Source organism: Chlorocebus sabaeus, chromosome 18 (genome assembly GCF_047675955.1).
Source record: "Chlorocebus sabaeus isolate Y175 chromosome 18, mChlSab1.0.hap1, whole genome shotgun sequence".
NCBI lineage: Eukaryota > Metazoa > Chordata > Mammalia > Primates > Cercopithecidae > Chlorocebus > Chlorocebus sabaeus.
The window spans coordinates 45,532,183-45,559,249 of record NC_132921.1 but is presented as its reverse complement, the minus strand read 5'-3'; the positions used below and the strand labels follow the sequence as shown (position 1 = coordinate 45,559,249).

Sequence of the window (27,067 nt, the reverse complement as noted above, 5' to 3'; positions counted from 1 at the left end):
GGACTTCTTCACAGTATGGCATATCACCAGCAAACATTTATTGAACACTTACTGCATGCATGGCTTTGCGCTGGATGCTGATGAGAAGGAAAAGAGTTTCTTCCGAGAGCCTGGTATCTGACCTCAGGGAGCTCAGAGCCCCCTTGAAGAGTGAAGCAGACACAAACAGACAATCGCATGAGGAATCGGAGGAGAGTGAAACCAACCAATTGAGCTCCTTGTCCCAAGCCCAAGGAGCCCTGGGTGACAAACAAACAGCTTGAGAAAAGCAAAAGGAATTAGAATTTTAAAAACCTTCCAGTGGTAATAAAATCTGGGGTATAAAATGGGTTAGGAAATTTATTTTTTCAATATATGATTTTTTCCCCCTCTCCTTTGAAAATCCACATATCTATTCTGCTTCAGGTTGGGGCTCCTTTAAATGGGTTTATTAAAAAAATCATTTACTGTGGGCTTTTCAGTTCAACTTTAACTGGACCGGGTGGAAATTAAAAAAAGGATATTTTAAAAATAAATTATATAAATTACAGCCCTAATTATAAAGGAACTTTTAAAAATGTATCCAGGCATTAAAAGAAAATCTTTTTTTAAAAAAATGCCCCATTTCTCTGTTCCATTGCGGGAACATAATTTAGATACTTTTAACAAATCCTCATCCTTTGGAAGAAGCGGGCTCTCCAGGCCCATTTGCCTGTGTCTCTTTCTGAGTGCTATTATTATTTGATAACTCTGGGCTTAAATCTGCATGAGAGCCAATTATCTCTCTTTGTCATCAAGCAGGCTTGCTGTTCGGCAGTGGTTTTTATAGTACAGTAAAAGCCTTAAGGAGCCTGGAGGAGGGGGATTTGCAGTTCAGATTACACTGCATCTTGCCTCCCCAAATGCCTTTCCTTATTCCCTTTTCTGTTTTTGCTTTTCATCCCTGACTGGTGCAACAAGTTTTCCCCTCCTGGCTGCTCTGCAGTGTCTGCCCCTGAGCTTCTCCCCAGCCTGGCTACCCTCTGCCAGTGCTTTCCTTGAGGATCCCATCCTATCAAGGGTCTTTCTATCTTTGGCAGGCCTAGGCTTCCTGAACACAAGTGGTAGGAACTGGCATTTCTTGGCCCACCCTCCAGTAGAGGCCTAAAGCAATGGTCATATTCTGCTTTCTTAACTAGTGGAGGTTGCATCAAGACCATAATGCTGGAGGGAGACAGGCCTCCCTACTCACGGAGCTCACGGCCTGACTGGTACACTGAACAGATCCACCCGAGGGATGGTATCAAGGGTGGTGGTGGATCCAGTGCCTCAGCAGTGAACTGAAGGATGCTGCCCTCCAGCCAGGGCATGGGGAGCTCTGGGGGCGTGGGCATGGTGTCCTGCTTCTTTTATTTCTCCACTAAGAAGAGCCAGTAAATGCTGACTGGGAAGGACAGATGGAGCTTTGCAGAGGGGCTAGGGAACACTGGCCAGGTTCTGAAAGGCTGGAGTGGGTGGAGGGCAAAGGCAGGAGCCCAGGCTGGATGAGACTACTTCATCCCAGTGAAAGCAGGATGTGCCTTCTTAATTGTGGCATCCCAGTATCTAGACTGGGCTGGGTACATGGAGGCACTTGATACACTTTGGTGGAGTGAGTGAGTGAATGAATGAATGTGGATGGTGAGGGTCTGATGAGTGTGTGGAGAGGCTGGAGATGGATTCAGAGGGTTTAGGGTATTAGACCTTTTCAGTCTCAGATAGCAAACTGCTTTTTCTGGCAAAAAATATTATTTACTAGCTTCCCATCATCCTAATCACAGAGCCCAACATCCCTTCCTGCCCCCTGGTAGACAAGGCCTCGTCCCTGCTCCCTTCTTGGCCCTGGGGCAGGATGTGCACATACCGTTTCCTCTGTTGGGAGGCTTCTCCTCCCGTCCACCTGAACCACCCACCCCACCACTGTTAAGCATCCTTTCCTCTTGTCATTCCTTCTTGACTCCAAAATTCAAGTCAGGGGCCCTGCTAACTCTAGTTGTCACTAACTCTTCTATCCCCGTGCCAACACTAGCCTGGCTCCTGGCCAGCAAAGGGAGCTTGGGGAAGACAGAGCCCTCGCCCCGGCCACAGACTGACCCTTATCTCCATCTGGGGCTTTCACACAAAATATAAATTACTCTTAATAGTAGTGAGAATTAACTACCAGGACCAGGAATTAACTACTGTGGACCAGGCACTGTGGTCAGCATTTTATATAATTTATGGCATTATTCCTCAAGCTGAGACGTGGAGACCATGAATGACTTACTCAAGGCTGAACACATATATGTGGCAGAAAGCCAATTCAGAACCCAGGCAGGTCTGGCTCCAAGGCTTTAGCTATTTCCCTTGTGTTGCTGGCTCTGAGGGCCCTGGGCTCGGAGAGGGTGGCTCACCCTCACAGCTGGCATGGGGTGCTGACTCCCAACAGCTGCACTCCTTAGCGGTGTAGCTCAGCTCCCGGGGCACATGGCTGGGATCTCCTCCCCATTTTAATACTTGACACAACTTCCCTCCCCAAGAAGCTGCATTAGGACAATAACACAGCCTGTGTTCTCTCTCTCTGCAGACTGGGAAGCCCTGAGAGGCTGTGGGACTGTGCCTTCACCTCTGGGTATCACACTGCCCTCCCATAGATGAACACGCACATGCATGCCCCATCCTAGCACAGGGATGGATGAGGCAAGTGGCTCTGCAGGCTTCTGCCTTCTACTTAGCACTGAGAGAGCCAGGAATGCTGTGGGGTCGGTCCCTCTCTCCCGATGCCCTGCTTGGAAGACAGGGCTGGCTGAGTGTCCTGTCCCCTCTCCCCACTCAGAGAATGTCCAGAGCTAAGTCTGAGCAAGGGGCCAGCTTTTTCATTTGGGGTTGGGGTACAGGCAGATTCCTGTTGGAGAGCGTTTATTTTACTTTTCAAGTGTGGGTTTTCTGGAAGGTAATGGGAAACTGCAAGGTGTTTTGCAAGCAGGCGTTTGGCACATGGTGATATAGTTCCCAGGGTGGCTTTTGGGCAGGGGCAGGGCTGGGTCCTCCAGGAGCTGCCTGTTGGTGCTGAGCTCCATCCGCTACCCTACCACTCAGCCCACTGCTTGGATGGTTCCCTCTGTCACTCTCATCTTATGCTGTCCCGGTTTTAGCACTGAAAGTCAAATGTGTGGGAAGCCTCTCAGTCCCAGGCCAACCAGAACAGTTGGTCACCCCGTGTCTAACACTCCTGTCTAACTGTCTCCAGGGCATGGCTCATCAGTGTGGCTGTGGCACCCTCTCCCCGCCTTCTCTTGTCTCCCTCACTGTCAAGTCTGGGAAAGGGCTCCTGGTGGGTGTCTGATGAGGCACAGCTGGGTGACAAAGATGGCTCCAGCTCTGGTTGGGGTGGGCACCTCATGGTGACACCTCACTCTGTGGGACCTCCAAGGGTCAGGGAAGCAGGCACCTTTCATCCTAGGTTTAGGATTCACTGCACTTACACAGGATTCCCTGTGGCAGATCACCTGTGTTCCAGAGGCTGTGTAGTTCAGTGTGTGTGTGAGGCAGTAGCATGGTGTGGGGACACCTATAACTGGGGGTGAGTCTGTAATGGTGCAGCAGATGATGTTAGAACAGTGGGGGTCCTCCTCCCTGTCAAGTCTCAAAAGCACAACCACCAGAGCTGGTGGGTGGCACTGGGCCATGGGGAGACCTGACCAGCAAGGCTCCCTCTTTCCTCTGTCCAGGCCACCCAGCCTGAGATACAGGGCTGGTCACTTAGGGAATGCTGTGGCCCCCAGGGGAGGCCCCTTGGGTGACTGCTCCCTGGCTTCTGACTGCTGGCTGGCAGGCAGGCGGGTGGGCGGGCAGGAGCAATATTTCCCCTAAGATAAATGAAGAAGAGTTTCAGCCCTTATTGGATTATAGTTTTTATTGAACTTTATAAATTCCAATTAGCAGACCCCTGGGCAATAAGCGACACACAGCCCGTGGCTCGCTTTATAGCGTGATTATGACCCTGTTTATCCTCCCCTGAACAAGAAGTATTAATGGAAACAAAGGAAAAGGACTTGAAAATATATAAAAACAGATATTGGTGACACAGAGATAAACAGACAGGAGTCAGGGAGAGAAAACAATCTCCAGGCAGGCAAGGCGGAATAGAGAATCAGAGATTCTAAGAACCCATGTGCTCAGAGCCACAGTGAGCTTGGACGTCCTTCTGGCCTCCCTCCCAGGGCACAAAGCCCCCTAGAGTCCTGAAGGCTGCTGGGGCCTGAAGAGCACCCCTCCTATCCCCATGCCCTACCTCAGGCAATCTTGCTGAGGTTGGAGTTTGATTTACTAAGTGCAGAGTCCTGTGTGTATGCTCCCCACACTGGGTAGTCTGCTATCTCCTGAGGCCCTCGGCTCTATAGCTGAACAGCTCAAGGGGTGGCCCAGTGTGGTTCCTTACAGTTTTAGATGTCTTCTTTGTGGTTTAAGAATCTGATGGACACTAACATGCATTGATTCTAGAAAAATGTCTCCATACATGCACATGCATGTATGTACACATGCACGCACAAGTAATTTTGCCTATAGGTACAGGGGGTTGTCCAAGCTCTGAAAACTGATCATGCATTCTGCCCCCTCCTCCAGGGGACTGAAAGCGTAAGATTAAGAATCCTTGAGTTTGAATTGAACTGAGCAAGATCTGTCTCCCAGGAGCTTCCACCTGGAGGTCCTGAGAGCCCACAGACAGATGGACAGCCTCCAAGGGCCTGGTCACAGCTGGGAATGCCCCTCCAACCCCACCTGCTTTTCATTTCTTCCTGGACGCTCTGGTTTGCATTCATCAGCTGTAAATCTCTAACAGCCATGACCCACAACAGCAGCTGGGAAGAAGCTGTCCCTAGAGAGGTGTGGGGGTGAGCTGGGGGTTCCTGAGCCAGCCAGGTGGGTGGTGGTCATGCTTTCCTGGACTGAAACCCTTGCCCGACTTGCTGCATCTCCCAGGAGAAAGAAGTGTGCTCAAGGATGGCGTGCCCTCCTCACTTTGTCTGGCTTTGTTTGCGCCTTCCTCCCCCTTCTGCAGGTCATCTTTCTTGGAGGCTTCAGTGGAAGATTAAAAAAGAAAAAAAAATTCCTCCTATCAGCATTTTGCCGTTGTACGGAAGCACTAACACAGAAGTACCCGAGGTGGCTTTTGTAGTTTGAACAGGATGAAAAATGCTTCAGGTGTTCGTCAGTCTGCAGCAGTATGTAAATAAGATGCCGAGATCTGTGGGCAGCCAGGAGTACGTCTGACTGGCTGGGCCCATTAGGAGTCACTGAGGAGCCCCTGCTGCAAGCGTCCCCCACAGTGGCCTGGGCCTTGGCTCGCATATGCTCTGCACCTCTGTGATTTATGGAGCTCGCTGGGCACTGCCTTACTTCAGATAAGCAGTGTGGATTTACATAAACTCTAGTGGTCATGAACTGCCCCAGCCAGGACTTTCCTGATTCCTGTCCTCTGGGAGGGAGTGAGGCAGGGGGCCTGGGCTGGGAAAAGGGACTGGAATGACAGAAGCAGATTCCTGAACTGGCAGACTGGTGGGAGACTAGAGGTTCCTTGTTAAGACCTGGGAAAACTGGAGGGAGAGGGTAGCTGTTGTCACTCAGGCACCAGGACGTCACCATCTTCTCCTTGGGGGAGACTGGGGCTTCCTGAGAGCTTGCATTACCCAAGCCAGGTGGAAAGTCCTAGAGATGAGGGAGGCCATCCCATGCTGCCAGGGCTGCATTCTCTCACCCCAAGCTCGGGGCCCCTAAATTGACTGAGCCTCACTACTGAAGAATAGGCTGCTCCTCCCCCTGGCCCCAGCTCTGGGGAACAGTGTCTCCTCTCTGCCCATGTGCTGGGCCCTGGGCCTGGCCGGGGGAGCAGGGGTCCAGGCCAGAGGCATAGAAACCAAGCCAGAGTGCAGTGTGCACTTGGCACTTTCCAGAGCAAGTTCCCAGGAAGGCGTGAGTTAAATAGGGCATGTCTTCTCCTTCCCATTTCATGAATGTAGAAATGAAGGCCCGGAGAGGCACTGTTTGAGCAAGCTTTGCTCTATAGCTGCTCCATTCACGAGCAGGTTTTGGAGCTGTGTCTCTGGGTTACCACTTGACCCAGCTGGCAGAGGGTAACAGGCTTCGGGTTGCTATGTGGAAAAAAGGTGTTTTTCCTGATTGTGGGTGGGTGGGTAGGGGGATAACAGGGCCTGAGAGCAGAGCCGGGAGCCTAGAAGCCACTGGTGCTGTCTGTCTAGCTGGCTGGTTCCTGTAACCAAAAGCCCATTTTGAAAGCCCCTTAGGCCTGTGAGGGCTTGGGCAGAGCACTCAGATCCTAAGACATTTGGGGGATTATCCCTTCTTATCCAGAGAGGACAGTCTTATGATATCATGTATTTCTGGGCTGTCCCTCTGTCCCTATCACACTGCTATGCTCACAGTAGGTGTTCAGTCCATGATTTCAGTAGAGTGTCAATGCCAGGGCCTCAGGCTTTGGAATGCAGACTGATGGACAGTGGGGACTTTGGGGTTTTCCTGACACTTCTGCAATCATCAGGAAAGCCCCTCTGCACATTGCCAAGGCCCTCCAAACCCCCTGGCATGGGGAGGGGTCCCTCAGGATCCTTCCAAACAGATGAAGAAGCAATCTGCCCAAGCAGCCTAGGGGATGGGATGTGGGGGAGGGGAGGGTATCGGGGTTGGGGGACAGACATACACTGGGGGGCCTGAAGCCTCCTTCAACCACACCTGCCACCAACTAGCCAAGTGACTGTGGCCCTATCACTCTCTCTCTGGGCCTTCGCTTCCTCACAGCAAAGTAGAAGAGTTGGTGCTGCTGATCTCTGAGGTCCGTGCCAAGTCTAAGATCGGCAGATTCCCTTCTCTGATGTTTCACGCACGAACACAAATTAGCACGTATGGAGAACTGTGGCAAATAATAATGGTCCCCCAGCCCTCTGCCCCAAGCCCCCCACACTCTCTATTCTCTCCTCATGCCCCCTGCAATAGATCATACAGGATGGATTACATTAATTTTCTATAAACTATATCAACTTGAGTGACATGTCCTTAAGGGTTCGCTGATTGATATCTACAATGCGGTCTTATAATCTAAAATCATATTAATATTAATATTAAAGATTTTCTGTCCTCTACGCGCACCATTAAATCTGGAGTATAAGGTGAAATTGACAACATACATTTTGACAGCTTATCTATAATAAATATGCAAATCTTGATGCCCACATGTCATCACAGATGCACCACAGCCCTCTGAAGATCAGAGCGTGCCTGTCTCCTGTGTGACATTTTCAGCGGAGGATCAGAGCAGCCGTCTGGGCTGCAGGAGCAGCACTGGGCGAGCCTTTGGCGGCGGTGACCCTGGCCTCTCCCGTCTGCCTGTGAAAGCCTGTCCTTCATCCTGCCATGAAGGCAGGAGGGCTTGAGGAGTGACAGTCACAGAGAGCAGGGGACACTATCTCATGCATCTTCTGAGTAGGTACAGAAAAATCCAGCTTCCCTCTTTAGTTCTCTTAAGTCTCGAAGGAACTTTTGCTGTCTCCTCCACCTCCACCGTACCTGGTTATAGCGGGTTACCGTCACTCAGCACCCAGTGAGTTTAAGAGTGGGGAATGCTTGCTAACCCCTGCTCATAACCTTCCATAGCCTCAGTTTCTGCATTTGTCTAATAGGAGAGGAGAAATGGGGCATTTCTTCTGGTGCACATGTGAAGGTTGAATGAGATAACAGAAGCCAGATGCCCAGCACACACAGTAATGCCTCAGTAAAGGACAGCTCTTAAATTATTTTCTAAATGAGTCCCACCTCGTCCTGACTGGTGCAACACGCAGCGCTCCTTCCTGTCCCTCTCTTTCCCTATCTTGTCATACAGAATCTAAGAGTTAGCATAGTGACCATCGTGAATTCTTCTCTGCCTCTGACCTGTGCCAGACGTGAGCTCCAGATGACAGGGACCATGCATCTCCTTGTTGCCCGGCCCCAGCCCAGGACCCAGCTGGAGCTGAGACAGAAGAGGGACTGAAATTAGGACTAAGGAACTGTCTCTAAGGGGAAAATGTTGTCATCTCTCCACTGAGACCCTGCCAGGTCTGACTGGATAGCTCTGTGTGTGTGTGTGCACACATACACACACACGAGTGCATGTCAGTTGGGGGCAATGAACTGAGCCTGTGAAATGCAATATCCTTGTCACATTAATAGACACGTTGAGAGGAGAGCTGAGGAAACAATGAGGGGAATTTTCCATGGGTGCAGGGTTGTTTGCTTGAGACGAGCTCCAGGGGTCCCATCACTCCTTCACACCTGCTAACAGGGCAGCAGAGCCCTCTGGAGGCCCTGGGCCACAGCTCTTCTCCCTGGCTTCCTTCTCTCTTCTCTGAGCCCACCCTGTGGGGTGGCACCCAATCTCCCAGGCTTCCCCATTGGTTTGGCCTGCCTCAAGAGAGTTGGGCATTGTATTGTCCCCTTCCCCACCCATCCACCCTCCCCCATGAAACCATCCCCCATTAGTCCCCTGACTTGGAGTGCTTCTGTCTCCAAACTCTGCAGAATTTCCAGTGTGGAGAACCAGGGGGCCACATTCTTTGTCAAATCTTCTTGCATTGTTCTGTGATCATTTGGCAGTAGAGAGATTTGTTGGCCACAACCACATGGAGAAGGGTGGGGTAGACACTCTGTGCTCCCCCTTTCTGTTTCCCTGAGGGGCTCACCACCTGGCTGGGCACACGTTCACGTGGACTTGGTTAGGACCCTCCAATAGTCTATATCTGATGAGGAACAGACACTGGGACCACATGGATCCAGAAGTCTTCAGAGGCTCGGTTGTTGGGCATTTCTCGAAAAGTGACAGATCCAAAAGTGAATGGATCCATTCTCATGCTTCCCCAGGTCTCTCTTGGGGCCAGGAGAGGGGCTCAGACGGGCCTCAGATGGGCCTCAGATGTTCTTTTGGGATATCAGGAAATTCCTTCCCATCTCTTACCACCCCTCCAGGGGTAGACAGGCCCAAGGAAGAAGCTCCATCGTTCAGCACCTAGTACCTGCCACGTGTCTCTAACCCTGGGAGCCTCAGCCACAAGCCTGTAATCCTGACCAAGGGTAAGAAGTTTGGTGACCCCGGCTGGGGAGACAGGCTTGCGGGGGGAGTATCACTGCTGGGAGAACAAGTGGCAAAACTTGGGCCCATGCTTGGCTCTGGGAAATTCAGGCCTATCATAGGACGCCCACCGGCAAATCCTGCAGCTCAGGCTGTGAGTGGAATGGGTCTTGAGACCTCATGGCCTGCTAAGAGGAGCCTGTTTATGGAGCTTTCTAGGCTTCCCAGTCCTTTATCTAACAAATTCTCAGGCCACCAGTCCCTTCTGGTCCTGCCTTTCCATGGAACTTGAGTCTCCACACTGTCTTTAATAAAGAGCCGCTGATCTATCCATTTACAGTTAATCAGCCAACAGAGGTGAAGGTGGGAGGAGGGTGGTGGAGAAATGAGCATGTGGCTTCTTGCAACTCAGGCTCACTGAGCCCCCAAATGCCTGCCCTTTGCATGTCACTGCCACTCATTTGTCCATGCTTTCTGCCTCCCAGCAGATGGCTGTGTGTGCGAGCCTCGTGAGGTGCCTGGATGCCATGGATATCCCAGAAAGGCACTGCGCTCCGCGCCCATGGAGCCTCTGAGGAGGTTAGATGAGATAATATTTGACTGTCATCAGGCACAGTGCCTGGCATACAGCAATACCTCCATAAATGTTAGTTCTTCTCCCTGCCTTGAATGAGTCATATCGGGTTGGAGAGAAAAGGCCTCTTAAGATACGACCAGATACCCATCTCGGAGAGGGCAGGCAGGGAAGCCAGTCAGGCTGAAGGGGCCTGTGGTCTTGGTGCTGGCGGGTGGGTGGTAGGACGAGGGTGATAAGGTGGGCGGGAAGAAGGAAAATGGCTGATTTCAGATGGCTTCGAATGCCAACTCCAGGAATAAGGAGTCCAGGGTCTTTTAAAATCCCTGTCTCTGTTTGCCTCCTCCTCTCTCCTCTTTCCCACAATTAACCCCAGGCTGTCTTGATCGTCCCGCAGTGACGGATGTTCTCTCCTGTTCCCACCTCTCCACTTTTTTTATTTGTGTTGACTTGACGCGCCCTAATCCCTGACTCAGCTCCCACTTCTTGTTAAACCAAAGGTAAATTTTCGGCCGGCGGGGGCAGCCCCGGAGCGGGAGGATCCACACCGCGGAGCAGCCGTGGGAAATATTGGTATTAGCCGACCTCTGGCGCCGGCCGCCCGCGGTGAAAACGGGACGCGGGGCCAATCAATTACCGAGCCATTAAGGGCGGGGACGCGGAGGGAGCGGCCTACAGCCCAAGCTCCCCCGCCGGGCGTCCCCCGAGCCGCCAGCCGCGGGGCTCTGGGGTGCGCAGCTGCGCCTTACGCCCTCCCCGCCCCAGCCGTGGCTCCCGGCACCGACCGCAGCGCCCAGCAGGAGAAGGGGGCGCTGCCCGACTGGGCCGGGGCGCGGGGGTCGCGGCGGCTGCACCAGTCCCGCTCTCGGTTTCCCGCTTCGCTCTTTGCGTCCTGCTTCCTCTCCCTGAAGCGTCTCGCCCTCGGCCCTCTCTTTCTCCTCTGCCGCCTGCTCTTCTCCTTTCTCCTTTGTTAACTCTCTCTCTTTCCTAGGGGCCTCTTGCTTGGGCAGCAGACCACCCTTCTGGTATCCCTTTTTCTGCCTCCCCCTTTCTTCCCTCTTAAGCTGACCACAGGGTGGCTCCGGTTCCCTATCCCCTGGACGCCCTCTGAGGATGGCACTGCCCTGGCCCGCCTGGAGGGACGGTGGCCTGTCGCTCTTTTTAGAGGCCCTGCCCTTTCACATCTGTCTTCACCAGAAGGAACCAACAACAGGCCCTTCTTATTTGGGGTTAATGACTTCTGGGAATCCTTTCTAATGTGTTTCCTTCTAACACCAGACAATAGCCCCGTGTTAGAGGAGGCCTGGCCACGCCTAGACTGGGAGCCAGCGGTGTTCCTGGCGCCCTTTGGGGGGGCTTTCTGGGGTGTGGGGAGGGGAGTGGTAGCTGCCCGGCATGTCTGCATAGGTGTGGGTTCTGTGTCTGTGGCTAGGTTTGTGCAGGTGTAGGGTGGAGGGTGGAGGGTGGAGGGCAAGCAGGTTGTGAACTTGAGCAAATATTTTCACATTTCTTAGGGAGAATCTTCTGGTTTCTAGAGCTGACCTTTCTTAAGGGAGGGAGGAGAGGAGAGGGGAGGGAAGGAAAGGACTATTAGGGTCCCTTGGTGACTGGCCGATAGGTCAACCTTCCATAGCTTCCTGGACAAGAGAATGGGATTTATGAACATTTACGTTGATCAGACATGATGCGGAAGGGAGGAAATGGTACTTTTCACCTTTAAAGAAGGATCCTGCATTTTACAAAATCGAAAATAATTATTAAAAACCCCTTTCACAAGATCCCTTGTTCACAGTCTCATAGAGGAATGGTTCTCAAAAGTGTGGCTGCGACCTGCAGGAAGACCCTGTGGGCGTCTATTAGAAATGCAAATTCTTAAACCTTCCTTACTTCTCTTTGGAATCAGAAACTCTGGGGTGGGGTTCAGCCAACTGTGTTTAACAAGAACTTCAGGGCATTCTGAGGTGCACTGAAGTTTGAGCACCACTGACCTCAATTATCCCTGCAGTCCAGGAAGGTAGGTGGGGTGGAAATTATTGTATCTTTTTACCTCTGGAGGAACAGCAGCAAAGAAATGTCACATGGCCAGATGGTAGCAGGGCCAAGGCTGGGACGATTTCCTGGTCTCAGTGTGGGGCATCCTATAAGGGTGTTAGAGGATGCATTTTCTTTCAACCCACAAGCAACCCTTAAAGGAGACAAAAATTGTGTTTGGAGAGGTGACTTGCATTTGCCTGGCTGTGAGTAAAGCATGTCAATGCTAACTGCTATGAACTTATTTAGTACTTCTTTTGCTGTATCCCATAAGGTTTGGTATGTTGTGTTTTCATTTTCATTTGTCTCAAGGTGTTTTCTGATTTCCCTAGTGACTTCCTCTTCTTCCCCTTCTTTCCTAGTGACTTCCTATTTCTGTCCTGTAGGGGCCAGAAAGGTATTAGATTTTCAAGTTTCCCCTAGTGAGTACTACTCAGCGCTTGGGAGGTGAGTGACCTGGGCTAAAGCCACCTGTGTGAAAGTAGGATAATACCATAAGAATGATGTTTTAATGGAACCGTTGAAGGCAGCTTATTGCAGAGAAGCTCCTGTCACACCACAGCCTGCCTCAGGATCATGTCAGGTTTAAAATGCAAGCTCTGGGCATCCTTCTTGACAAAGGGATTCTAAAGTGCAGGGAGAAAGGGGTCCCTGCACTTTCTGGGAACTTCTTGGGAGAAGTTTGGTGTCAATGGGGCCTAGTTTGAATCCCAACTCTACCCTTCGTGGGCTGTGGGACCTTGGGTAAGTCACATAACCTGTCCATTATGAAAGCCTGGATTTGCAAGGTGTGGTCACCACACAGATTCTCTGAGAGCTCTGAAACAAGCCACCCCACATGTCGGGCCTCAGTTGCCTTATCTATAAAATGGGCAGTAAACCAGGAGCCTCTCCAGCTGTAACAAACCGTGGCCAATGCCATTTATTTACGTAAGCCCCAAATAACAACATCAATTTAGCAGAACCCTCAACCTGTGCGATGGTTTTCCCATTGCCCCCATCCTCTTTGCAAGAATATAAGCTAAATCGCCTGCAAACGAGCACAATGATCAAGAAGAAAACAGCAAGCCCTGTGCTTTGGAGAGCCCACCAGAAGCCAAAAATGCCAGCTGCACTCCCTGATATCAACTTAGCCACCACAGAACTGACCTGAGAAGTGCTGGCCATGAGTTTGGATCCAGCACTGGAGAAGGGTCACCAGCCCAGACTGACCCAAGCAGGAGAGGAGCTCGAGCCTCTAAAGTTATTCTTGGAATGAGCTGAAACCCCAAACCCTTTTTACCCTCCATTACTCAGAAAACTAAATTAATTAGAACCCTCCATTTTCCAAGAACTTGGGGTAATCAAGGTTTATGTGCAGTAAATTTCCCCCCGCCCCCAGAACAGTAAACTGAACTGATGTTTCCACAAAGAACTCAGTACTTAGTGAAGCTGCTGGGAAAAGAACTGATCCTCACTGAACCGGAACATCAAACCATGCTCTGAGACAAACCTGATGTTTCACATACTTTCAGTCAGTGGTGAAAAAACAAGCAGACTGTGGGGTGGTTTGGGGAGAGAGAACGCAGGCTGGCTTTCCAGACTCTGGCTGTGGGGTGGGATAAGATGTTTCTTTTCATTTCCAGTCAACCCCTTCTGTGCATTTTCCTCCTTTTTCCACACATGCTTTACCTCCTCCAATGACAGCCCCGACCACTGGGCCTTTGATCACTTTCCCATGACCTTCTATAGGCCCGCAGACTAAGCTGCACTGCATTTGATTTCAGGCTATCCCAAGTTGCTCCTTAAATTTTCTCTGGGTGTGTTCTAGCTCTCCAACCAGATTTTAAGTTCTTTTGGGCTAGGAGAACTCATGGGTCCTAGCACAGTTTTAACACCTGCAGACACTTGATAGATACTTAAAATCACAGACAGTAGAGCTAAAAAGGTTCCTGACCTTCAATTTGCAGGTGAGGAAACTGAGGCCCTGAAAGCAAAGTGACTTGTTCAAGGTCTTACAGTTAGCTAATTATCAGGGGAAGATTTGAAACTCACGTCCTGGCAAATATTAAGCATTTTCTGATAATACATAATGTGAGTAAGGAGTTTGAGGAAACAGAAAATCCAACAAAGAAAATTTAATGGGAGTTTAAATTGGTGCAGTCTCTCTGGAGCCAAATATCAATCAAAATGTAGAATGCTTATGTCTATTGAAATATTTTCCTTACAAGAATGTCATCTATAGGTAGAATTATACATGTATGGAGTGGATGCTCACGGGGATGTTGACTGTGGTTTGTAATAAAAGAAGACACAAAACCAGGAACAACCTAAATGTCTTATCAGTGGGGGTCTGGCTGTGGCAATTAGTGAATTTCTGGACAATGCAATACTATGAAGCTACTAGATGGAATGAAGTAGATTTATATACATGCGGATTTGGAAAGATCCAAGATACGTTGCAAAGTCAGGAATCAAGGTGCATGGCAGTGTGGGGAGCACATTCCAGTTTCCACAACAGAAAGTGTGTGTGGGTGTGTTTGTGTGTGCCTGCCTGTATGTGAGATATTTCTAGAAGAATACACAGGAAACTGCACCTTCTGGAGACTGGGATGGGGTCTCGAGTGGGAGGGAGAATCACACTTCACTGTATACCCCTTTGCACTTGTTACTGACTGCATGTATTGTTTTTGTAGTAACAATACTAATGATTGAAAAACCTCAACACCACAGTCTCCTAGTTCAGCAGCATTTTCCTCCACTATACCAGGTGGAGGTACCAGCAGTACCCTTTTTTGCTGTTATTCTTCTGTAAATTGGTAACTTGGAGGCTAATTGTCATAATTTCAAGTAGGTAATAAACAGTAAACAAACCATCTGCTCTTAGCTCATTCCTTTATTTTTTTTTTTTACCCCAAATTGCTACTTTCCCAGAGGATGGAGGCTCTAGGGTAGGACGACCCAGGTGGAGGTGGTGTACTAAAGGATTAAGAACCAAGGTCTCAAATTGGGGATTTACTGGACAGGTCATTCAGGTGCTCTGTGCCTTGCTGTCCTCATCTGTAAAATGAGGATGGTGATAGTACCAGCCTCCTTGCATCTGTGGGAGAAGAGATGAGATTATACATGTATCTGGTCCTCAGGAAGTGCCTGGATGGGTAACCTGGACTTCTTCCTCTGATCCAATGGGCCTCTGAACAGGGCCTGAGAGGTGAGAGGTGTGCCTGGTGAGCAGGACACAGAGGCACACTATCTGTCCAGTGCTCTGACCCAGACTGCATGGGTCGAGGTACTTATGACACTGTCTCTGACCTCAAGGAGCTCAGGTGTGGCAGGATGTAGCATACCACACCCACTGCCTGAGGGAGCTCGTGGAGGAGCACGCAAACCAGGGCACATCCAGTAGCTCAGCACCAGCTCCCAAATGGAGGAAACTGGTGAGTGGAATGGAGGCTGGGGGACTGGCAGTAGGAAAGGAAGCTCCAATAGGGGAGACAGTCTGCTGCCTGGCCTCCCTACAGCCAAGGGGAGCCAATAGTTTTGGATTTGCTTTGCAAGCGACTGGCAGACTTCTAGACAAGCCAGGGAGGAATTTTTTGAGGGAAAGTGTGACGTGGTGCTGGTAGGGGGTCAGGAACCTGGGTTCTATTCTCACGGGGTGTCAGCAACCAGCTACCACCCAACAGCCACTGGAGCTTGGACTGGAATCTGACTTTCCTTGGCCTCCATATCTCTCCCTGAGAAATGTAGGTGCCTGGACTTCACCCACAGAGATTCTGATTCTGTGCAGAGCAAGACCCAGAAGGGCTGAGACCTGCAAGCTTGGTCCCGAGGGGCTACTGTGAATGGTCCTTGAGGTGTTTTGTGTGGTCCACTCATAGAACGGACAATGGCTACCGCACAGAACCAAACACTTTGGTTACATCAGCGTTGGAGCACTGCTGAACGTTTGTATTGTCCCTAGAGACCGCGCTACCCAGGCCATCCCGCAGAGATGATAGCCGGTCAGACTCTCTTCCAGCCACAGTCCAGCCTTCCTGCACTTCGGGTGAAAGTATAATAAAAAGTATTTATTCATAATAAGACTGACACGTACACAGGTTCTTCATTTACACGGGTGATTTCATTTAATTCTCACCACAACTCTATCAGGCTGTTGCAATGATTGTGTCTATTTTATGGGGGAGGACACTGAGGCAGAGAGAGGCTAAGGAACTTGCCTAAGGTCTCTGGTGGGTCATCTGGCTTCAGCAGTCAGAGTAGGCTGCTCCACAGTGTATAGAGCCATGCCATCACCCCGTGCTTTTCTTGATTGTGGGTGACTCCAAGCAAGAGCCAAATCTCTGTGGCCCCAGGAAAGAAGAAAATCCACCAGCTCCTGCCTGCCCAGCAAGACACTTTAAGAATGGGGGTGGGTTATAATCATCTTTGTATTTCCCCACTCCCCCTACCCCCTGCCACCCCAGTTCCATCTCCCAAATCAAGAGGTGGGTGCAAAGTTGGGAATGGATAGCTCCCCTCAGTCCAATGGAGTAGGGATCACATTTGCTTCCTGGGATGGCCACTCTTTGTTTCACTTTCTGTTCCTTTCCTTTGTTCTCCTTCCTCCTTCTGCTAGTGACGTGGTCACCTTCCTAGGAGATAATGCCCGTGCAGCTCTGTCCTGACAAGCCCTTTCGGCCCTATCTCTAATCTTCTCTGGGTTTAGGATTAATAGACTTTTTCCTCATTTGGGATCAATAAGTACAGAGAGAGAGAGAGAGAAAGGGAGGGAAAAAGTCAGCAGGATTAGAAAAAAAAAAAAAAGACTGATAAGAATCTGGTCCAGGTCGTGGAACCCTGATGCTGCCAGTAGTATCTTTAAGCTCGGGGGTGGCACAGGTGAGGGAGGGGTGGGGTAAGCAGGTATCTTATCTGCTGAGGCAGGAGCTGGGGTGGGAGTCACCCATGGGAGAGCAAGATGGGGTGAGGTCACAGGCTTGTCGGTGGCTCTGGGGATCCTCAGCCTCAGGCCAGGACAAGGTTCAGCTTGAATCATTGCCCAGAGCAGCCCTCTGCGGCCGGGGCTGCCTGTCCTGACAACCTCTGCAGGTACTGGGAGACCCTTCTATCCCAGGTTCCAGGCTCAACTGGGCCCCCACCAGCTGCTCCTCACTGAGCAGGAAACTGGTCCTCATACTGCCTCTTTGCAGCCCCCCAAGGTCCCTTGAGGGTGTGGACAGTTTAGCTGAGCTTGCCGCCCTGGAGTCCCAGAGTCCCAGCTCTTTCTTGATGCTTCACAAAGCCTAATGGAAATTGCACATGTCCCCTTGATGAGGCTGCACGGGGAAAACAAAAATAGCACCTCGCTGCTTTTAGCAAGAATTATATCCACTCCGTGTGGCTAACACTGGTTGTCGCATGCCGATCTGCAGCTCTGATTAGCCTTTGATTAATAAAAAATGGGGAAGGAAATCAATTATTTATTTAATAACAGCAGTTTGTTTTAAAGGCAAAGCCTTTAAGAAAGTAGAGGACTTGAGGGTGGGGTGGGGTGGGTGGAACCAATAGTGTCTTTGGAGGTGAGAAGTTTGGGAATGGAGGATTTCCATCATGGAAGTGGCACTCTCCTGTGCTAGGATAGAGGGGCCGTTCCATCATGGCTTTCAGGATGTAGGATGCAGCTGAGCGTGAGGGGACCAGACCTCTAGCACCCTGAGATCGGGGTGCAGTTAGGGTCCTTGGGTGCAGGACAGTGAGAAGGCAGGGCACAGGTCTGCTTTGGTCACTGTGGGTAGTGAGAGAGTGAGGCGCTGCCCTGGCCCCTCAACAGGATCTCCCTGTTAACTCTGGTCTTAATCTCTGGTCTGTTAACGCTGAGAAATCTCAAGGAAGGGAATGAGTGTGTGTCCCTGTCCATCGCCTATGGCGCACATTCCTTGGCCTTGGGTCCAGACCCTTGATGGCTTATGCTAGCTCCCCTTCCACCATGTCCACTAGGGGTCCGCCGCCGGCCTACCTGGCCCTGCACTGTTTCCCTAGCACCTCTCTGCTGTTACTCAAATCGCTTTCTCCTTGCAGAGGGCACTTCTGCTGATCTTTGCATTTCACAATCATATCCATTCATCAAGGCCAGGATCGAAGGACACCCCGTGCAGCAGCTCCCCAAGTCAGCCCCTCAGGAGACAGCCTTTCTTCTTCTGAACATCCCGGCACTTTGAATGTGTGTTCCTGTGGCAGTTTGGGGAAATGTGGCTTTGTACTTTATTTCTTTGTAGGCATTTGGAGGACAGGGACTACATCGCAGTCACCTTTGTAACCCTTGCCCAGGGTTTGTGGAATAATAGATGGAGGGATGGATGCTATCTTTTGGGGAGACTGTACCCCATTAACATCTGAAACAGCATTCAGATGAAAGACCAGACATTTAAGAGAAATGATGATCGCCTCCTCAAGGGAAACAGGAAACATATGCTTTCAGGCACCTGAGAGAAACAGATTAGATCACTTGGGTCAGGGATTTGACTTTTTATGTTCTGGAAGATAAAGTAGAAAATTAAAAAAAAGCAAAAGGTCAGGTGACATGGTATTAATTTTCTGACAGAAATAAACCTAGCATGCTGTCTATAGAAGTAACAGCCCCATATTCAACATATATGCAAACTCAGTTTTCTCATCTGCCAAATGGGATAATAATTCCTGCACTCATAAGGGAGTTGCAAATTTTACACAAAAGAAGAGAAGAGAGAACCTCTCCAAGGAGAAAGTGCTCTTTACATGAAGCATGAATTATCTATTTAGGTAACTGTCAGTGACCTAAAGTTCTTGTCTAAGTGGCTGCCCTGGAAAGAGGGGTGCTGGACAATTATTCAGGCGCCGAAGTCTTTCTTCCCATCTCCATTATCTGGATCTCTCTCATGGAAGCTAAATTTCCCAGAATTATCTGGGTTGTTGCCATTACTGTCTTCTGAGCTTACTGGCGTGGGCGGCCACTTCCAGAATGCAGCCTTCCAGCAAGCTGGCCCAGCCACTCCAGATACCATGCCCTTGTGCTTCAGCCAGGCACGCGGCTGCGGGTACATGGCTGCTTACGCACGAATGTCTCCTTCCATTGCTGGAGAGCTTTGAGTTTTCCTGTCTTGGTTCACAGACATTATCCCACGAGCTTGTCCTCATTTCCCTGACTGTGAGTAGGGAACCCCAGAGAGGAGATTGGATTTGCTGAGCCACAGAGAACCTGTTAGGCTCTCTTTTGCCTCCACTACGGCAGGTGAAAAACTTGGGAATCTGGAGTTTCTAACATGGAGTCAATGTCTTGGCCCCCCAACCTCCCCAGCCATTGGCCCATACATCTGGGGGGTGATTTGAGTGGGGGCCCTTCTGATTCAGAGAATAAATCACCTGGTAATTCAGGGATTGGCTTAAGAACATGGCTGTGTGGCGCCCCCAAGCTCATAAAGCAGATGAATTAAAGGGCAACTATTCACATGGCAGAAGGATTCTTTTATTTCTAAAAGGATTCCTTATAAGGCTCTTCTGATGAGCAAACACAGCACATTTCAAATAAGATTCATTGTAAAATGACAAAAAAGAAGATAATAACAATTTGCATTCACTATTTCGGGAGCAGCTCCTGTGAGAACGGAGGCCCACCTGTATCTCATCAGAGCTCCTGCAAGTCCCTCTCCCGGAGAAAGTGGGGAGCTGCAGAGATGGGGAGAAATTCGGGGATGGGGAGAAATGCATTGCTGTGACCAAATCTGTCCTTCTCTGACTTGGAAGGAAACATTGTCATCTCCATGTCGTGGGAGAGCAGTGGGGGTGGTCCTGGATTTGGGGGCTTGGTTTGATGGATTATTTGGTCCTGGCTCCGTGGGGTGTATGGCGGAGTTATTCCAGAGCCTTGAAGTGCAAATGCCATGAAGACAGATCTGCTGACCCAGCCAGGACTGTGGACCTGGCCGCTGGGCCCCGATGGATTCCCCGTCTCTCATTCCTGACAGGCTCCCGGGTATTGGCAATATTTGCCTTATGGCATCAGAGCAGCGTTTCCCGTATTCACATAGTTAAATTAGTTAGCTGGATAGAAAGCTCAGAGATGATGTATCTAGTTGTCAGTTGTGACTTGGTGCTAATGGCACTACAATTTGGTTACAGTCCTCGCTGTCATTAATCATCGGCCCCTAGCTGGCTGCATACTGGGGTGCTGGGGAGGAGGAAGGGCGGGGCTGGCTTGGGCAGAAGGTGTCCAGCACCCAGGCTGGGGCTCTCCCTCTTCCTCTGGGTGGGGCATAGGCTCTGTCACTGGGCAGGCCACTGTCCCTCGGTCCCCACCGGCACCACTGCCACTAGCCCCGCACACCTCTATTTATTAGCATCATGCTACTTATGCTAATAGCAGACCGTACACTATTTCTGAGCATTAACATCTGCTCCAAGCAGCCGACTTTCACTTACAGAAACTGATTTCAGCTCAGTCAAGCAGATAAACAGAGAAATCAAAGCAGGTGGCTGAAAGTGAAGGAGGAATTCTCAATTCCTGCATTCAACCGATGAACTTCACTAAAGCCATAATTAATATTCAGATAACTATATTCCGACACATAGAATAAACAAGATCATTTAAAGGATGCAAAATACATCCCCAGGGCCAGAGGGGAAGAGAAGGAGGGGAAGAGAAGGGAGGGAAGGCAGAGGACTGGGTATGAATGCAGACACTTCCTGCTCTGGCCTATTGTCTGGTCGGTTTCAGCCTTAGAGACGAGGTGACACGCCTCACAGAGCCCAGTGTTTACAGAACCCCTTCTGAAAGCCAGCAGGGGCCAGGGCTGCACAGGACTGTTCCAGGTCGTGGAACCCTGATGTTGCCAGTAGAAGCAAGAGAAACTGAGGTGCTATGTCCCGAAAGCTTGCTATGTCTACACAGCAGGTTGATGGAAAGTTGTCCTCTGCACTCATTTCCTCATTGTTGAAGCTGTCTGAAGGCACAGCTAGTCCTAGGCACCCAGCTGCCGCGTGGCCTTGGATGGGAGGTGGGCCTCCCTGCACCCAGGTCTTCTCCAACAATAGAACACCATGCTGGAAATCCTCCCTCACTATGGAGGATTATCTAATTGGTGATTCTGGAATTAAAAATAATGTCTCTGTATGATTTGGACCAGGCAGAATTTGACTCTCTACATTAAAATCTACACGATGGTACATACGTTATTGGCATTATTTATTGTCTTTTTGTGGTTTTTCCTAGTCAGTCATTTCAAAATGTTAAAATAAGACTGAATTCATTGTCCGGAACAAATTCTGAAGACAATTGCTCCTCTTCCAAAGACCAGTGGCCCAGGGATCCGAGGTTGCAGACTTTGCAAGCAGCTCCCGGTACCCACACAACTCTGAGATCCATATGGCAAAATTCAGGAGCTGCCTTTATCATATCAGCATACAGTGATCATGGGAGTAGCAGGAAGAGTTCGCATAACCCATCACTTGACAGGGTGCACGCTCCCCTGTGTGCACACATGGGCCGTTAGGTAATTTATACAAGTGTATTACTTAACAGCGTCTATCTATACCGTGAGCTCCGAAGATAGTAAGCAGCCACATTCTGAATGTGGGATTGAAGCCAGCTCTGAGCACCCCTGGGGAGTGGGGCGGCCACCAGGAGGCCAGGCCACAGAGGAGCCTGCTCAGGTGAACCCTGCCATCACAGAGCGTGGAGATCCCTACCTGGATCCACACTGGCCATGCAGCGAGAGAGAACATGATTCACTTCCGGGTAAAAAGGTCCTTGCTAACCCTTCCTGATCTCTTTTTGGGTTCCTCTAGTCTCGAGAGCCTTGTGGCTGAACAACAAATGTTATTGAAAACTTTAATTCCTGCTTTTGGGAAACATCCATCTCCCTCCCCACGCCCCTGCACATATGTCCTGTTTATGTCTCTTCCTCTGAGGTTGGTGCTGACAGTGCCGGGAGCCCAAGCTGCGTCCTGGGTGCCGTCAATGCTCCTCTGGAACCACTTGCATTGTGGTTGAAATTTCCCCTGACGCCTGGACATTTTTGTTGTTGTTGTTGGTTTCCTTGGAAATGACTCTCTCTGAATCACAGCTGTTTGGAGCAATGGGGGAAGGTGGGAGGATACTCCCTGGAGGGGTGATGGGAGGGGTGGGGTGGCAAACAGGCTTCCCCAGGGAAAGCTGAGCACTGCACAGGCCAGAATGGTTGTGGGATAAGGCTTGTGGTCTTCAGAGTCCCAAGGGACAGGCATTAGGGCAAATGGTGCATTGGAACCTGAAGGACTGGAAACTCTTTCTTCTCTAGAATCTGACTCTCTTCTATGTACTTTTCTGTCTCCCCTACTCCCTCCCAAAAGGGAACTTCCTGAGCGACAGTCATCTTCTCAGCCCTGGACAAGGGGTCCTCAGCTACAGGTCTACGCAGGACACCTGTGTGCTGCTCGTTAGTGCCTTTTCTCCACGTTTTTGCCTAATCTGAGCATCACAACATCTGTGTGGGATGGGTGAGGCAGAGATTGCTATTTGCATTTTACAGATGCAGATATGGAGCGTGTGGGAGGTGGTGGCCCACCTGAGATAGGAAAAGCCCCAGGCCCCGGTCCCCGGGCAGCAAGTCCTTGCACGTCTTGCACTTGCTCCCTTCCACCCACGGCCATCACCATCACCCCCACCTCCCAAAGCCACAGGCTGGCGTGCAGGCAGCCCAGGCTTTCACACACTCACACAAAACTCCCAGGCCCGCAGGGAGGCTTGGACAACACCTCCCAATGGTGTGAGCTGTGCTCTGCGGAGGGAGAGAGGACATGCCCCACCTTGCCACGGGGTGCTAGCTGACTCACAAGGTTCCTTCACATAAAGCCGAGGACAGATGTGATCTGATGTAACACATCCCCTAGTACTGTCCCACAGCACGACTGGCGGGTGTCATAGGTCACCCATCCTCAGCCTGGCTTTCCTGACCCTTCTAGCCACTCAGCCCTTGCCTGGGCTTTCTCCTGTGCCCTCGCCTCTTTGTCCCTGGCATTTGCCTCCTCCTCTTCCATTTGTCTTCTCCCCTTACATTTTCTGCTGTGCACTCAGTTATCACCACCTTGATCATGACTTTCATTTGAATCTCCAAACTGTCACTGCCCAAACCAAACATAGGCTGGTTCTCAGAGCAGGAAGAAGAAAAACCGAATTTGGACCCGATTCCTTTGGAGTTTGGGAAATCGCACCCAGGCTGGACTGAAGGGGCCTTGTGTACATGCCGAGGGCCTGGCATTCTCGGAGGAGAATGGTGCTCTCTATCCAAGAGAAGGAGTTCCCAGCAAGTCCTTGGGGGTGTCTCTCTGCAAAAGGGCAATCCGAGGGCTAACTTCAAATGGCCTTTATGATTAAGGCAGGGAGGCCAGTTCCCGGTCGGGTCTCTGTAAAAGGACATGGTTCCTCTGTCATGCCTCTGCAAAAGGACATGAAAATTACAGGTCTTTGGGGGACCATCTCAGACCCCAACTCCACACGTGAGCCTGACGTGTGGAGTTATATTATTTCCTTGCTTGCCTGTAGGGGTTTGGGGATGAGCCCCGGAGGTGGTGACAGATGGAGAAACCCCTCCCTTTGCTTTCTCTGAGAGGAAACTAAAGAAAATACACTCATTTTATGTCCACCAGACACAAGCTCCTCCTGGGGGAAACCTTTTTTATTCAACCTGAGGTGCCACCCGATCTGGGAGGGTCTTGGGATTTCTCTTGTCCAACCAGGCCTGCTTCCGTGGAGCCCTACCGTCCACATGGAAGCCGCGGGCGTGGCTCCCCCACCTGGTGTCCCATCATGGGCTCACCTCACGGAGCTGTGTGAGTGGGCAGACATTTGTGCCCGGTGCCCCGGAGAGTCCCAGGCGCTGAATCCAGCACTGGGGGCGGCCAACTCCTTGGTCCGGGTTGTGCAGTAGTCCTGGTGCCCTCTGCTGGCCACGTCTGAAAACACAGGCGGCCTCTCGCCGCATCGGGCGGACCTTACCGGAGGCCAGAGGGATGGCGAGGTGGGAGGGCGGCCACCTCATCCCAGGGGATGGATCTCTCCTGTGTGCACCCCTGGGGCCCTGTTCTCTATACTGTGTGCCTAGGGATGCATCCCTTTTTCCTTGTCTCTCCATAGTAGAAAGACCTTGCACCTGGCTCGGGTCTTCACTGGCTGTGTAGCCCTGGGCAAGCTGTCCAACCTCTCTGGACCTTGTTTTGCTCTCTGAAAGGTCTCACTCATCTTCAAAGTCCGTTACAAATGCCGGATCCTGTGTGTAATCGTCTCCCCAGCCGTCTCACCTTTGGCTGCTGAGGCCTGGAGCCTCTCTGGCTCTCCACACCTTGAGGGCAGAGGTTCCTTCCTGCCTTTTCGCTTTTTTGAATCCCCCAAGCACCCACAACGCTGTCTTTACCCAGAGCAGGCACTCACTCAGCAAATACCTGTTGAATTGATTTGTGTTAAAATGGCTGCCTGGGACTAGTGATTCCCTCAGGTGCCTCCTCTGCTCTGATTCTTTTTCATTCCAATTGTCGCTTGTGGGTTGGTCTCATTCCCAGGTGAGACTTTAGATCCTAGAGGGCAGTGTGAGGGAATAGCTGGCCTGGTGCTTTAGCGAATATAGAAAGCAATTCTGACATTGTGAAGCAGTTACGCACGGGGTTCTGTCTCCCTCACTCAGCAGCACGTTTCCCAGCGCCCGACAGGAAGAGCCAGGCTGTAAACAACATGCTAAGGCGGGACTCCTGCTCCGTCCCTCCCGCCACCTCCCGTGTGCCTCCCCTCCTGGCACCTCCTCGCCCCAGCACCCCTCTTCTGTGGAGTCTCCTTCCCTGGCTGGTGGGGACCCCTGCTGCTCCCACCAGCTCCCTCCCCGCCCCACCCTGCTGCTCTCAGGAAACGGTGGCAGGCTTGAGAATGAAGCAATCCTCAGTCTCATCAGGGTTCTCAACGCCCTCCCCGACATGGCAGACTCTTCTCCAAGGCTGCTCCTGCACAGCAGACACACTGCCTCTTGGAAACGACAGTAACAGCTAATGTTTATTAATAGCTCACAGTGTGCTGGGAGCCTCTCCGAGAGCTTTGCACATATTATCTCATGTAATGTTTCTAATAACCCTCAACGATGGCTCTGTTATTATCTTTATTTTTATAAAGAGAAAGCTGATGCACAGAGAAGTTAAGCCACTTGCCTAAGGTCACACAGCTAGAGAGTGGGAGAGCCCACCTTCCAACCCGGACAGTTTGATTCCAGAGCTCATGTTCCTGACATTCCTTCAGGCAGCAGGATGCCTGGGGTGGTGGACAAGGACTGGGCACCTCTAAGACACACACACACACACACGCACACACACATGCACACACATACGTGCACACACACAGCCTAAACACAAGCACAGCTGTGTCTCTTGTGCTATGCATGCATGAACATTCCAGTGACAGTCACACACGCCTATGTATGTGTCTTCACTCATGCACTCTTGTTAGTCCGTGCATATCCAATGCTCTCAGCACTGTTTGATAGAACTTTCTGGCGTGCAGAAAATGTGCTATGTAGACAGCATAGACTATCTACCACTGTAGCCACTCTTTACTTGTGGCTGTTGAACCCTGGGCATGTGGCTAGTAAAACTGAATAACAGATTTTTAAATTACATTGGAATAAAGTTAATTTAAATGTAAATGTAAATAGCCACACGCCACTGTTAGCTACCGAATTGGCCATGCTGACATGGGCTTGCTGTGAGGATGGAGAGAGGTGATGATCAGGTCTCATGGGCAGCGCAGGCCTGGCGTATTAGAGAGCTGGACAATAGACATAGCTTTATTAATAACTACTCAATTACAACAGTGCATATGCATTGACGTGTGCGTAGCTGTCTCTGTCACCACCTAGCCTTGCAGTCAGACACCCCGTCATTCTTTACCAGGGCATTTGAATACTACCCTCCTGACAGTGGGCTCAGACCCCTGAGTATCTCTCAAGGTGACAAGGAAGGAGGGCTTGGCTCTGGGATGTCTGTGAGTGAGAGAAGTTGGGGTGGGGACCAAGTGCCTCGCTCACTTGCTGGCACCCAGCAGGATGTGGAGAGGGTGCCTATGGCCCTAGGATCCTCCCGCCCACTGGCTCCCTGGCCCCAGCCCACAGCCTCCCAGGTACCTGGGGGAATGATTACTTCTCTCATTTGTAAGTAAAACAGCAGCATCTCTCTTTGTGTGTCGCTTTTATCGTATTTTTTACTTTAAAACAGGGAAAACAGGCCAGCGGTCTGCCTTAGGCATTTGGTCGTGGCTCTGGGGGCCAAAGAGAAGTTCCCAAGGGGCTCTTCCCTTCTAGGTGTTCAGATAAACGAGCCTGCACGGTCAGGCTGGCGGGGGTGGCTGGGTCGGGATATGTGGGCCACAAGGACATGGATCGTGGAGCAGGCTGGGTGGGAAGGCTCCAGCCGCAGCAGTGGGGCAGGGAGGAGGGAGCTCTGCGACCTACATCACCACTGTGAATCTGGCTGACTCACCCCTGGACAGCAGTTCCCGCTCTCCCTGCTGCGTGGAATGCAACCTTGGCATCCTGGGAAAGATGTTCCAAGAAAGGGCAGCAGCAGTGGCCCTGGCAAGGGCTGGAGGGAATGAAGCTACAGCATGAGGGATTTAGGTGGGAGCATGGGAGGGGCAGACCCGGGCTAAGTTCTGTTAGATGGTGCAGGACAATTTGAGGCAGGAGGAACAGTTTCCTTTATCTCATTCATTAATGACAAAGTGAGGGCTGGCAGGACTGGCAGTGTCAGCGTGGGTGAGCACCTGCCTGGAGGTGGGGTGGGGGCATGGGGAAGGAGGACTCCCAGCATCCTCTGTTCCAAGCTTCACGCATGCATGACCTCATAGTGTGCATCACACAGTCTGTGACCTAATTGATGCTCAGTCCACACTGAGGAGGAACAATAATCACATCTAGGAAGTCTTGTTAAATTTGTTCTATTATAAATGACTTTAAATACCATGACATACTGATGCCTCTCAAATTTATACCTCCAGCCCAGATCATCACTCTGAGCTCCTGGATCATATATCCAATTGCCTTCCGATTGCCTCTCCTTGGACATCTAACAGGCCTCCCTGCTCTTAGCAAGGCCAAATCAGAATTTTGATCATCCATCCCTAAAACATGTTCCTTCCCAGTAAATGGCCCCACTCAGCACTGAGTGCCTCAAATCATCCTGGGCTCCTCTCTTTCTCCCCACATCACACCCAATCCATCAACAAGTACTGGGACTCCTGTCTCCCAAACACATCCTGACCCCATCTGTTTCTTGCACCTTCACTGCCCTTCTTAATCCATGCCCCATCATTGCTCCTCTGGCTGTCCCCCTCCACGTCTGCTCTCCTGTAGCAGCTGGCTCCA

The 27,067-nt window shown here is 50.8% G+C and overlaps 1 protein-coding gene across 44 annotated transcripts in view; it reads right to left on the bottom strand.

The window, feature by feature from the left end:
- The window catches only part of CELF4 (CUGBP Elav-like family member 4), a 318,992-nt gene that overhangs the window by 267,867 nt on the left and 24,058 nt on the right, over window positions 1-27,067 (bottom strand). Inside the window, exon 2 of one of the 44 annotated variants that reach the window (XM_073006380.1) lies at window positions 2,593-5,564. The exons of the other annotated variants lie outside the window; for them this stretch is intronic. Within the exon in view, the coding sequence (XP_072862481.1) occupies window positions 4,975-5,564 (590 nt within the window). The 3' untranslated portion in view covers window positions 2,593-4,974. Of the gene's footprint in view, window positions 1-2,592; window positions 5,565-27,067 lie in introns of those variants that run through there. 44 annotated transcript variants of the gene reach the window in all.